We start from the raw sequence: 14114 nt of genomic DNA on the forward strand, positions 1-14114 counted from the left end.
AGCAGGAATGACCCGCTTGTTCTTCCTGAACACAGTGACACAAGGGGCTCAGTCTACTGGCTTCTCTTCTAGGTGGACCCCACCACCCACTTTATCCTTAGGGACATGCCTCTACCAAGACTGGCTACAGAGTAGATAAAATCCCCCGAGCTCTCTTCCCGGTCCATCCCTAACATAACAACTCAAGTCCTGCTAGTCACGTGGGCAAACAGACAGTAGAAAGGTATGGGGTGAGGGGAATCACAAAGCTTCAGAAACTTTACAAGGATGTAGTAGCGTGAGGTTTGAGGCTGGACCAACTTTGGTTCAAATCCCATCCAGATTTGGTCACTTATCAGCTATGTGACCCTTGTAAGATTAATAAACCTGTCGGAGGCTCAATGATTTCATCCATGCAGCGGGGATGGGGCAGGGATGATGATGAGGTAACACTTGCTGAGGACCTATCGGGCCAGGCACTGTGCTGTCAGTGTGTTCTCTCCTTTCTGCTTTTCTTTAATCCCTCAATATCTCTAGATTCCTGGGAAAACTAAATTCAACCACATTTTGTATTTACAGGATTGAGCGCAGTACCTAGAGATCAATAAGTGCTCAGTAAATGTCTTTTGCAGAAAAAAGACTTTCCTACAGTGTGAGCTGTGGTCTTAGGCCTGACTCCCTTACTGAAATGGTCACTATATCGGCCAGAGGCTGCTCCCTAAACGATCCTCTTGCCGACACCCCCAGTGTGAGCAAAACTGAAGCAATGATCCAGGTGGAATGATGAGTCCTCTCTTCTCACATCAGCTTATCATGTTCTTTCCTTTCTCTGAACTCCATAAAACTTATGTAGTTCCTAAAATTTATATGGCAAAAATATATTTTATCCCCAGCTAGGTTATATAAACTCACTAGCAGTGCACCCCATGTTCTTTAAAACATGGCACATATACAAAAGGGTTAATAGATAAGACTTCTAGCCAAACACAATTGGTTTACTTAGTTTTCCACTGAGGGAAACCTAACAATCTTTTTGGTCTCCTTTAAGGTCTTTCACAATTTTTCCCTGTGCTGGCTCTGCTAGGGAGCCCCTAAGCCTGAATGGATCAATATCTGGGTACCCTGTGGTCCGTTCCCAGCGTGCCTGCAGTTTCCCCACAGTACTCAGTGCGGTGCCAGGCACATAACGCCTACCGGCCACTTACACTGCACAGACTGACTTACAACAATAGAAGATATCCCTGCACATTCACAAGGCGTACCTCGGATAGTTAGTGCAATACTGGGTGTAAATGTGGAACTCTTCACTCTGCAAGGAAACAAAAGAAATTTTATGGGCAAAAAAAGCAGAGACAACAACAATCAATTACAAAGAAAAGATATATCATTCATACCTTTAAATTGGTTCCTGTAACCACACTGGCCTGTCTCCTGAGCCCCTGTGGCAATCATCCATGCCTTTATTTTTTATTTTTTTGCGGTACGCGGGCCTCTCACTGTTGTGGCCTCTCCCGTTGCAGAGCACAGGCTCCGGACGCGCAGGCTCAGCGGCCATGGCTCACGGGCCCAGCCGCTCCGCGGCACGTGGGATCCTCCCGGATGGGGGCACAAACCCGCGTCCCCTGCATCGGCAGGCGGACTCTCAACCACTGCGCCACCAGGGAAGCCCTCATCCATGCCTTTTTATCTACCTTGGGTTATACCTAGAATCCACGTGCACTTGAACTCATCTGAGTTCATTAAACACTTACTGAGCATCCGCTGTGTTAGCTGAATCTGGGGGCAAATAGGAAGAGGAAGACAGTAGGGTTTCTGCCCCCAGATGCTCATGGTTCTCTGGGGGATTTGCAGTGTGAGAGAGAAATATAGGTAGAAAATTTAAATATCACGTGGTCAGAACATGTTGCAGGCATGCGTGGGGCACAAGAGAGCCGCTGCGCACTTTCAAGCCCTGTGTGTGCAGTCCTCTCTGCCCACTGTCTTTCCCACCTTTTTCATCGGATAGCTACCAGGCGCCACTTGACATTGAACTGAGGCTTTATTTCCTCTAAGGGGACTTCCTGAGTCCTTGGGCCGAGCCCACTGCTCCTACTTGGGACCTCACAACACCCAGTACCCGCCCATCTTGCAGCATTTGCCGAACGATAATGACATTTACTGCATGTCTTGTCTGTCTCCCACTCTACGCTGTGTTCCTGCAACAGGGGGCCCTACTGTGTTCATCTGGCACATAATGTCTGTTGAACTACTGAATCCGCATCTCTCCTATGAAGCTGAAAATTTTTTCAGAGCAGGATACAAGTCTACGCACCTGTATGCGTCCAGCGTGGCAGCAATGCCTCAAATGCTTAAATATTTGGCTAACTAATGGGGGCTTCTTGCCTTTTGCTATGATCATATTCCAGGTTCCCTCATCAACAAATTCTAGACATAATATCATTTCACTTATACAAAAAAAAAAAAAAAAAGGTCATGAAGAACCTAGGGGCAGGACAGGAATAAAGATGCAGACATAGAGAATGGACTTGAAGACACGGGGAGGGGGAAGGGTAAGCTGGGACGAAGTGAGAGAGTGGCATGGACATATATACACTACCAACTGTAAAATAGATAGCTAGTGGGAAGCAGCCACATAGCACAGGGAGATCAGCTCAGTGCTTTGTGACCACCTAGAGGGGTGGGATAGGGAGGGTGGGAGGGAGACGCAAGAGGGAGGGGATAGGGGGATATATGTATACATATAGCTGATTCACTTCGTTATACAGCAGAAACTAACACACCATTGTAAAGCAATTATACTCCAATAAAGATGTTTAGAAAAAAAAAGTATATATCTTTAATAGGAGGACTTTTAAAAAGAAGCATCACTGCAATGCTATTATCATATTTACATAATTCCATGGGAAGGACTGAGAGGTTGGGATTAGCAGATGCAAACTATTACATATAGGATAGATAAAGAAAAAGGTCCTGCTGTATAGCACAGGGAACTAAATATTCAATATCTTGTGATAAACCGTAATGGAAAAGAATATGAAAAGAACAGATATATGTATAACTGAGTCACTTTGCTGTACAGCAGAAATTAAACACAACATTACAAATCAACTATACTTCAATAAAATGTAAAATAAATAAATAACTCCATACTACCATGAGGGTTTGTCATCAGTATTCCTATTTTCTTTTTTTAAATTATAGTTTGCTGTTTGCTTTGGAATCCAAATAACACCCACACACAGCAACTTGATATTGTTGATATCTCTTAAGTCCCTTCTAATCTATAAATTCCCCCTCTTATTTTCCCCTTGCAATTAAGTTGAAGAAAAACCAGATGGTTTGTCCTGCAGAGTCTCCCACACTCTCAGTTTGCTGATCACATCCCTATGGCTTCCTTTACTGTGTTCGCCTGTCCTCCTCTTTGTGGTTTAGGAGAGGTTTGATCAGATTTAGGTTTCATAATTTGGCCCGAGTACATCATAGGTTAGACTACACTTAAATCGGGACGCATATGATGTCTGGTTCTCTCTTTCTGTGATGTTAATAACCATTGGTGGGCTTCCCTGATGGTGCAGTGGTTAAGAGTCCGCCTGCCAATGCAGGGGACACGGGTTCGAGCCCTGGTCCGGGAGGATCCCACACGCTGCAGAGCAGCTAAGCCTGGGTGCCACAACTACTGCGCCTGCGCTTTAGAGCCCACGAGCCACAACTACTGAGCACACATGTCACAACTACTGAGCCCACGCACCTAGAGCCCATACTCTGCAATGAGAAGCCACCACAATGAGAAGCCCGCGTGCCCCAACGAAGAGTAGCCCCCGCTCACCGCAACTAGAGAAAGCCTGCACGCAGCAACGAAGACCGAACGCAGCCAAAAATAAATAAATAAAATAAATTTATTTTAAAAAAAACCATTGGTAATTATTGCTTAGATCTGTTAATTCATGAGGGGTTACAACATGGTGATATTTCTATTCTACTATTCTGTCTTCATTTATTAGCCAAAATCTTTCCAAAAAAGGAACTGCCTTAGACTGGTTACCCTGCAGTTTGTGGTTTGTATGGGAAAGGCAGGATAAATGCTTGATTCTTTTCCTTGATTTTCAAAATAATGCCTCGGTTCTCTAACATCCTGCAAAGGGCTTGGGTTTTTTTTTTTTATATACATATATATCACTGTGATTTCATGAATAAGAACGTATTTGATGATTTTCAGTTGTTTTCAGTTAGTTATCTTTACTGATGCTCAAATGATCCCATCTTTGCCCAGTAGGAGCCTCTTCTTGAGTATTCGTTGACCTACAGCCTCCAGCTGCTTCCTCGTTTTCTGATATGACAAGATGTTCCAGACTATCTTGTATATATACTTCCCTACCCTCATTCTTCGCAGAGCCCTGATTCCTTTAGGTAGGAAGTAGTATGCGGAAACCACAATCTGAGTTTTAGGGATGCTCTTTAGGTTAATTAGTATTCCTAGGCCTTTTCAGTGGACAAAGCTGGGCATACGGTATTTTTGTAAAGCTAAAATACATACTTAGTTCATACTAATTCTTGTAATTCAGATTCAGGACTACAGTGTCTTTAATTAGCCTCATTCGTACTCTGTATTTTCTTTCTCTTGCCAATTCCAGTTCTCAGTGACACAAATGTAAATATTCATTTGCTTTATCCCACAATATACACAATAATTCCCGAATAACGAAACCAACACCATTATATATGATATCATTACTGAAAACAGTTAAGGATGGATTTGTTGTATTTTGCCCATAGCATAGTTTTCAATTGATTGGAATTTCCTCTGTGTGGTCATGCCACAATCTGGATATGCAATTAGACTCATTGTTTCATTTTGCTTTCAATTAAAAAATTTTTTTTTAATTTATTTTATTTTTAATTTAATTTAATTTTTTAACATCTTTATTGGAGTATAATTGCTTTACAATGTTAGTTTCTGCTTTATAACAAAGTGAATCAGTTATACATATGTTCCCATATCTCTTCCCTCTTGTGACTCCCTCCCTCCCTCCCTATCCCACCCCTCTAGGTGGTCACAAAATACCCAGCTGATCTCCCTGTGCTTTGAAGACTGTTTTAAACTTTAACTTTGGTTTATAACTATGTAAAATAGATATATAGTTTCAAAGTCAACTCTCCAAGGAAATGTACATTTAAAGATGTCTGGCTTCTAATCTTTCCCATTCTAGACTATTCCCTCCCTTCCCCATCAGGAACCAATTTTTAATCTTACAGTTTATCCTTAAAAATTTTTTTTAAACATACGCATTTACATATAGGTATAACCTCCCCTATTTCTGAATAAATAAAAACAAGCTATGCCCGTGATTCTCAAACTTGAGTATTAGCATTACCTCGAGGGCTTATTAAAACACAGATTACTGGGTTGCACCCTAGAGTTTCTGCTTTAGTAGGTTTGGGTGGGGCCCGAGAATCTGCTTTCTAATAAGCTCCTGTATGATGCCGCTGCTGCTGGCCCAGAGACTACACTCTGAAAACAGCAGTGCTATACTCCCCACCCCATTCCCTTTCTAGTAGTATACAGAGATATTCTTTACTTGTACTATTCTATTGTGCTTTGTACTATTCTATTACGTGGATATACCATAGTTTATTCAACCAGCTTTTTGTTTTGTGGACATTTGGGTTCCTTCCATATATTATATAGTTCTATACATATATTTATATATGCATATGTACCTATACTTATATAAAATATTTATTTCTATATACTGTATAGATTTATAAATTGTAACAATGAGTACTACAAAGCATAGCATCACCTTTGTTGAGTTTCTGTCACTATATCTTTGGAATAGATTTCTGGAAGTAGGATTGCTAGAATAAAGGGTGAATTCACATGTAACTTGGCTAGATATAGCCAAATTCTCCTCCACAGGGTCTATTTTGTTTTCCCACAATTACAGGAGTGTCTGTTTCCCCACGGCCTTGCCAACCTAGTAGGCTGCCAAAATTTTAAGCATAGTATTTAAAAAAAAAATCTAAATTAATTGCCAAATTCAAAAAGTTAGAAGATAAAAATATCTTGATTTCTGGCTTCTCTTGAAAAAGTATTAGATCCACTGGCCCCGGGCCTACAGTTTCAGGTAACACTTCTGTCCCTGAGACATGAGTACCTCGATGGCTCTGGCCTCTACCTGGGCCCATTCATGCACTGTGTTCACCTGTTCAGCTCCTGAAGGCACTGGAGTGTCCCGCCCGGCTCCAGCGATAAGAAGGGCAAAGTGATTTGCCCAAGGTCTTCTAGGAAATGAACACCAAGCTAGAGCCTTTCCCTGGGTTTGCTCACAGGCTTTCAGCTTCTGGCTCCTTTCCGGCCTCCTGCTGCACTCAGCCTGGGATTGAACAATTATCAGGCTGATTTCCTCAGATTTAAGGACTTTTAGGATCATACGGAATACCAAACTTAAACACCATGGCCTCAATGAAAACATATTTAAATTACATCATCTATGTGACCTACACACACCTACCCTAATAAAGCCTCAAGGCTTCTGCACAACTGAATTTCTGTGCATTTTGTGACATCATGGCTCTATTCCTACCTTAGCCAGTTTTGATTTAAATCACTGACATATTCTTAATACAGAAGCAAATGCATATTGGATCTTAGATTTATAAGCTCCGTGGACAATTCAAATAATGGCTTTACACAAAAGTCAATAACTCCTAGTTAAAAAAAAAAAAAAAAAAAAAAAAAAAATAACTCCTAGTTAGTTAATTCCCTAAACACCTATTTCTTAGGATATATGCACACAAGTCCTTTTCAGAAGTATTTAGGGAGAAAGAAGGCAAAGACACACAAGAAATTATACAAAAATAGATATTTTCTTCTGGTTATTCAACTCTTTCAAGTTGCAATTAGAGATGATGTCAAAATGAGACATTTAATTATGAAAGAACCAAAACACGGTAGTCACGGCTGGCCAATCGAACATACAGGGGATCTGAATGTTTATTGAATGAATAACCAGAGTATAGAAATCTGTATGATTTTAGGGTCTCTTCTGTCATAAGGTCAATTTCTCCCCACCCCACCTCTCTCCTTTTCACACACACACACACACACACACACACACACACACACACTCACTCATTGATTCCTGAGTACTATTCACAGGACACCATGAGAAAGGCTTACTATGTACATAGCATAGGGGTAAGGTGACACTGACTTGAATACACTCCAGTCATACCAACATCTGATACCAGCACTTTCTTGAGGATCATTTCAGTAAGTGGTGGTGGTGCCTGGCACTGAAGAGAGAAAGGCTCCAGTGGGGAGGGGGCCGCGCATCAGGGGAGAGGAGAAGGTTAAGGGGAGGCTGGGTCTCTGAAGACGAACTTCGTCTCCCTCCTAAATTCCTCCCAGGGTCAGCCTGGCTGACAGTCATGATAAGGGATGGAAATGAGAGTGGAGGTGAAGGCAGGAGACCAAGGAAACCTGTTCCAGGTGTTTCCAGAGTCCTAAGAGCGGAGAAACACTGAGCTGGGAGAGAGCTCCGTCTGCCTGGTAAGGACTTTTCCCATCCCTCGCGAGAATGGCTTCAACAACAACAGCTCCTGTTGCTCTTTTATGGGCAGCAGCGGGTAAGAAGTTCTGCATTCCCCTCGTGCTGTCGCCTCTCCATACCACAAAAGCAAGGTCAAAGATGACTCTCTGTGGAAGCCCCAGTGACTCAGATAAAAGCAGATGGCAGCCACCAGCTTTACCTCTTTCATTAACGGCCTCTCAATTAAAGCAATTTTCCATTCCTCCCCAGAGGTGAGCAGCTGGCTGTGTGTCAGAAGTGTAACATCTTCCAAATTTCAGGGTGCTGAGTAAGAAGCAGGCTGTGCCAGACCCCACACTCCCTCGCGATTCCCGGCTCACACACCAGAGCATGGAGCGCTATAATCAGTCTTCTAATTAAACTTGGCAATATCACAATGAGAGATCAGATTTGGGAGCTGGCAACCTGGCACATCAACAAACTTTCATGTGAATAATTAGGCCATAGCTAAGCGTACGCTGGACCAGCTTTAATCAACGTGTGATTTCAGTTACCAGTAAAAGGCCCAATGTTTCCAAAAGCTTCTATGTTGTTTATGTGCTGTGGTGATTGTAACACAGCTTCTTTGATATACTCAGCATATCTTTTTACCCATTTCTTCCTCTTTCGTTTTCCTTCTCTTTTCCGAATTCCCACCCTGCAGGAGAATTCACTATAACACAGGCCGCTTGTGAAAAGAATTGTGTACGTGTGGGCACAAATACTCGCACCCGCAAAGTCAGGAACCACACTTGAGTAGAACCTAGAGTGTTATGTTTGGATTCAAAACCATTGGATCACCGGAAATGACCCCGTGGAACAACCTCAGAGCCCAGTCAGGCTGGGAGGACATCTCCAAGTTCACACTGGACTTCAGGATTCTAAATGAGGTGCTAACTCTGGGCTACCCCAAAGCACAGTCATGAACTTTGCTTCAACCTTTGTACATTTGAAACCAAAACTGCAAAAATCCCATGAAGTTTTACTGCAAAAACAATTTCTGCTAGAGGTTTTCTAAACAAAAGCTGTCGAATTTTTAAGAGAAACGTAAGATTCTATATACAGTAGGTAGTATGTCGAGAAAGTAATGTTGTCAAGCAGGGATCCCCAATCCCTGGGCTGCGGGGCAGTACCGTCCGCTGCCTGTTAGGAACCCGGCCGCACAGCAGGAGGCGAGCGGCGGGAGACCGAGTGAAGCTTCACCTGCCGCTGCCCATCGCTCCCCATTGCTCGCATCACCGCCTGAAACATGCCCCCTCCAAACGCCGCGGAAAAACTGTCTTCCATGAAACGGGTTCCTGGTGCCAAAAAGGTTGGGGACCGCTATTGTAAAGGATTCCCTTGTAAGTTTCAGAATTCTCTCCCTTATCTGGGTACAGAATATAAACTGTCGTTTAAGATTTAAAATTCAAATCCTTTCCTTGTGTTTTTCTAAACCATCAGTGCAACTTAAGAAAAATGTAGGAAAATTAGAGTGCATTTTTAAGATGCAGGAGATTAATTCTGCTCTCTTTATCCCCCTAATGACTAGGCTAGTGCCATATATATATAAATACTATCTACATTCTAACAGATTTTTGTAACTGGTCTAGTGGTATTGTATATGTACTTATTTTTCTAACATTTCTCTAATCTGGACTCTCCTCTTCCCAAGCTTAAAGTTTTTCCTCGGAAAGATATGTAACATCATTTAGCTACTATACAAGTTCTAGGACAACTACTAAGTTATTAGCATTTCCTAACTTACTGGGAACTGTGTTTTGTATTTTTTTTTCCCTAGCTAGTGGGGAGAAAAAAACCCCTCAGAGTGAGAGAGATTAGTGGTGAACCTCAGCCAATATGGAACACAATGGTCATTTTAACCTTAAAATGAAAACAATGTGTGCTCTGTCTCTGTCTTGGTTGGCTCAGAGAGATGAACCCTGCTTACCTTGGACACAAAGCATTCTGCTATGGCCACAGGATCATTTTCACAGTTTTCCAAGTCTTGCAGAAGTTCACTAATAAAAAAATAAAAGCCAGAATGTATTAGGTTGTGGTCTGAGAGTTGAGGACATTTTAAATAACTTAGAAGTTTAAACATTTATATGGCATTTACAAGGAATCGTATTTAATTGGATAACTGAGGACCTCTTGTCATTATATCCAAGGCTTAGATAAGGGACTTGCTCAAGGTCGTGGTGGAGCAGGGGTGTAAACACAGGTTTGACCTGTAACTCTCCCACCCGGAGATAAGCCCTACCTAACGGTTTCAGTCTTCTAGAAGTTTGTCAACATCTGTAGGCATGCTCACACATACTCACTCATTCACCCAATAGCTTTCCAGGTACCAGATACTGTGCAAAGCACTAAGAACAAACACACCAGTGAGCCAAGTGAGATATGAGTCCTGGTCTCTTGGAGCTTGGAATCCACTGGAAGAGTCAGACCTTCAGTGAAAAATCACACTGACAGATATAACACTATACATGGAGATACTGCTCTAAAGGAAAGATATGCCAGGGGAGGAAACCTCTTTCTTCAGATGAAAATCTATATTATTTTTAATGATTCATTATTTTAAGTAACTAACTGCATAATATTTCACCGTGTGGACGTAGCATCGTTAATTTAACTGATCTCCCATGGCTGGATACAATTCTATAAATGGGATTGCTGGGTCATCGGGCATTCTCAGTTTAAATGTTAACACATTTCCAAATTGCACTCCATATAACTTGGATTGATATGTACTTTGATAAGTGTTTATTTTAATTAGCTGTGTATTACATATTTAATAAAAGGTTAAACAGTTCTACAGGAATTATGATAAAAATAGTTCTACACTTTCTTGCTTTTTGTTTCCCTTTCTCGACTGCCACTGCCCAGAAACACTTTCAACTCCTAGCTGTTTCTGCTTTATGTACCCCTGTTTCCAAACATGCTGGTAATGCATTTTCATTCTTTTTGTTTTAGATATTTACTCCGTAATTTCCCCAGCTTCCTTTCCTCCCATCTTCTCAACAAGCTCTGTTATGGAATTTAATTAGATTAAAAGTCAGAGTTTACACTTTTTTAGTATTTATTTTATTTATTTGGTTGCACTGGGTCTTGGTTGCAGCAGGCATGCTCCTCAGTTGAGGCCAGTGGGCTCCTTGGTTGTGGCATGTGAACTCCTGGTTGCGGCACGCATGGGGGATCTAGTTCCCTGACCAGGGATCGAACGTGGGCCCCCTGCATCGGGAGCGTGGAGTCTTAACCACTGTGCAACCAGGGAAGTCCCCAGAGTTTACACTTTAAAGACTATGTAAATATTATTCTCAGCTCAGCCTTGGAGCGTACCATAACTACATTTCCTTTCTTGTACAACCATGTTGTACACACAAATATGTCATTGGAAAAGGGAGGAGTATTTTAATAGCCTTTTAGGTGAGTGTGTATATCTTTCTTTGATAAGACACTGAAACTCAACAAATGGTAGTTTCTTAGAGGTTTGTTGGAGTCTGAAACCATTATATACTATATCCTGTCACATTAAAATCCATTGATGCATCTATCTTGTACTCTGAAAGGAACTTTACCCATGCATGATTTCAGAATAGTCCCAATTTCAAGCATTCTTTCCTAATATTCCTATAAAAACATACCATCTGTAAGATTATTTTTGTTTTGTTTAAATATAGTTCTGATATTTGTATCAATATCTTTTATAGAAAGATGGGTGTGATTAAATTAAAGACAGTTGAAATCTAATCGTTAGAATCTAAATACTGGATGAAGTAAGAGAAAAGATCAAAGAAAAGGAACAGCCAAGGAAGCAACATATCTGGACCAGTGTTTTCCATTACTGGAGGATGAAGTGCCCTGGATATAGGTTTTGTATCCAGGTCTTTCAATATAAATCCTCTTTCTGAGCACAGAAGAATTTTGAGCAGAATCCGTCATGTTACTTCTCAAGGCTTAATAGAAATACTCCTTGACAATATTTAACTCCCTGTGTTCTCTATGTTACACTCATCAAGCTACCCTTTGAGCTTTAATTTCATCTCCAGATTGAATCTCCTGGTAGGGGGGAGTGTCTCAGGGGACCCACCCAGGCTCTAGTACGGCTCACCTATAAGTGAACGGCCTTCATTGCTCAACAACCCGAGCTGGGAGGAAGCCCAGATGCCTTCCAGTCCTACCCCTTAATTTTAAGGTGAGAAAACCATGACTCATAAAAGGGAGGTGGCTTACCTTAGGTCATACAGCTACTAATCAATGGCAGAGCTGGGGTTAGTATCAGGGCTTTTGAATCCCAGTCCCACACTCTATGATAAACACATCTATTGAAAGGTTTGTTTCCTGATTGACTCAAGAAAGCTGAGGGCTAGACTCTGCATCACAGTGTCTTCAGCCTCATACTGCCTACCTGGAAGGCCTTGTGTGAATCATTTGGTCCGCTTTCCTTTACAACCCTTTTCTAAAATAATAGAAACAGCGAGGAGGAAGTAGTTGGATTTCTTTCAAGCTCTGTCATCAGAGCCATCATCCTGATACAGTTGGCCAACCACCCTGTTTGTTCTCCATTCAACATAGTAATTACTGAAAGCCTTGTGTGTCAGGCACTGCTATAGGCACTGAGGTGATGGGGTAAAGAACATGGACAAAGGCTCTGTCCTGTGGTGTTCTGATCAGGAGCGATAAGTGTTAATAACTGAAGAAATAAACAACACAATATCAAACAAAAGACAACAAATGTTGGCAAGGATGTGAGGAATTGGAACTCTTGTACACTGTTGATAGGAATGCAAAATGGTGCAGCCACTATGGAAAGCAGTATGGAGGTTCTTCAAAAAATTAAAAGTAGAACTACCACATGATCCAGCAATCCAACTTTGGGGTATTTATCTACAAAAATTGAAATCAAAATCTTGAAGAGATATCAGCACTACCATGTTCATTGCAGAATTATTCACAATAGCTGAAATGTGGATATCACCTAAATGTCCGTGAATGGATAAAGATGAATAAATAAAGAAAATGTGGTGTATATATATATATATATATATATACAATGAAATATTATTTAGCCTTAAAAAAGAAGAAATTCTGCGACAACATGGAAGAACCCTGACATTATGCTAAGTGAAATAATCCAGTCACAGAAGGACAAATGGTACATGATTCCACTTATGTGAGAAATCTAAAATAGTCACACTCATAGAATCAGACAGTAGAATGGTGGTTAGCAGTGGTTGGGGGTAAGAGTAAATGAAGGAGCGGCTAATTAACAGGCATAAAGTTTCAGCTAAACAGGTTGAACCTGCTGTACCACATTGTAGCTCAGTTAACAATAACGTATTGAACACTTAAAAATTTAAGAGCATAGATCTCATGTTAAGTGCTCTTATTATAATAACATACAATTTTAAAAAAAGAAACGAAATGAGATTTCGTTCTTTTACCAACAGAAACTTACACACCATAGTACAATATTGCTTAATAAGAATGTTTATGTGAAAAAACAGTAAAGTATTGGTTTTACTGAAAAACAAGAGAAACCCAACAGAATAAGATATTGTACTGTGTTAGGAAGGAAATAAAGAGGACAATGTGGTAGAGAGCAACTGAGGCTGGGTGGTGGTGGAGGAGCATTGAGGCAGTCATGGAATGTTCTCTGAGGAGGTGATATCTGAGTTTGGGGAAGGTTGGAAGAGAAAGTCATTTAAGAAATTGATAGTGAGTCTAAGGACAGAATGAACATGGTGTGTTCTTATGTGAGGTGTAGAAAGGAAGCCACTGGCTGGTGTTTGGTGAACAACGGGGAGTGTGGGAGATACGGAAGACGACTAAACATAAAATAATACATCACGTACTATGGGAACTCAGATGGGGCCATGAAATGTGGGAGATCAGGGACTCCATAAAGACTAGAAACAGACTGTCATTCTAGAGTTACAGCCTAATGGGGTGGGGACTAGGTTTCTCATTGCATCAGTGTAACTAATGAACAACTTTACAAGTACAGTAGAAGGAAGGAGTGACTCACAGATTGTGTTTTGTACTCAAAGCTAAAATTAGAATCATTCTACCTTCAGGTCTGGGGTATTTTCCCTTTTCCCAGAGCAACTGTTCCAAATATCTCCTCCTTTTTGAGTAGGATTATGAAAAAGAAAATGATTTCTTACTTGAGTTCAAGTCCCTTGTTTGGATGGGCAGTTAGAGGAAACACAGTTCTCTCTTACAGAACATATTCCAGGTAAGACTTTCTCTGACCGCTGATGTGGACTTGAAGTCAGGAATTGTAATACGACCTTGAAGATTCTATTGCCTTACACTGAGCCAGATTCAGGAAAAGGGCCTCTCCCCTTCCAGTGTGTGATAGACTCTAAGCACCACTTCCTTTTCCCACCCACCCAACTAGGCCAGTTGGCATTTTAACTTGTTTGCATCCAGAGGCACACATGCATGAGGGAATAGAAAATGGGGTGAGGTTAATAGTACCAAATGCTCCGTTAATTTCACTGATACATTAGCACTGGTCTTGAAAAGTCTACAAGAAGAAAGCCTGCAGGTAAAAATATATTTCTACCATTGTGCAGT

At 41.2% G+C, this 14114-nt stretch overlaps 1 protein-coding gene across 1 annotated transcript in view; it reads right to left on the minus strand.

The window, feature by feature from the left end:
• The window catches only part of PLEKHG1 (pleckstrin homology and RhoGEF domain containing G1), a 93212-nt gene that overhangs the window by 34179 nt on the left and 44919 nt on the right, over window positions 1-14114 (minus strand). Inside the window, exons 4-5 of the mRNA XM_065888818.1 lie at window positions 9481-9550; window positions 1242-1288 (exon numbers count right to left, since the gene is read on the minus strand). Coding sequence (XP_065744890.1) covers window positions 1242-1288; window positions 9481-9550 — 117 coding nt within the window. The remainder of the gene's footprint in view (window positions 1-1241; window positions 1289-9480; window positions 9551-14114) is intronic.

This window comes from Phocoena phocoena, chromosome 12, assembly GCF_963924675.1.
Source record: "Phocoena phocoena chromosome 12, mPhoPho1.1, whole genome shotgun sequence".
Taxonomy (NCBI): Eukaryota; Metazoa; Chordata; class Mammalia; order Artiodactyla; family Phocoenidae; genus Phocoena; species Phocoena phocoena.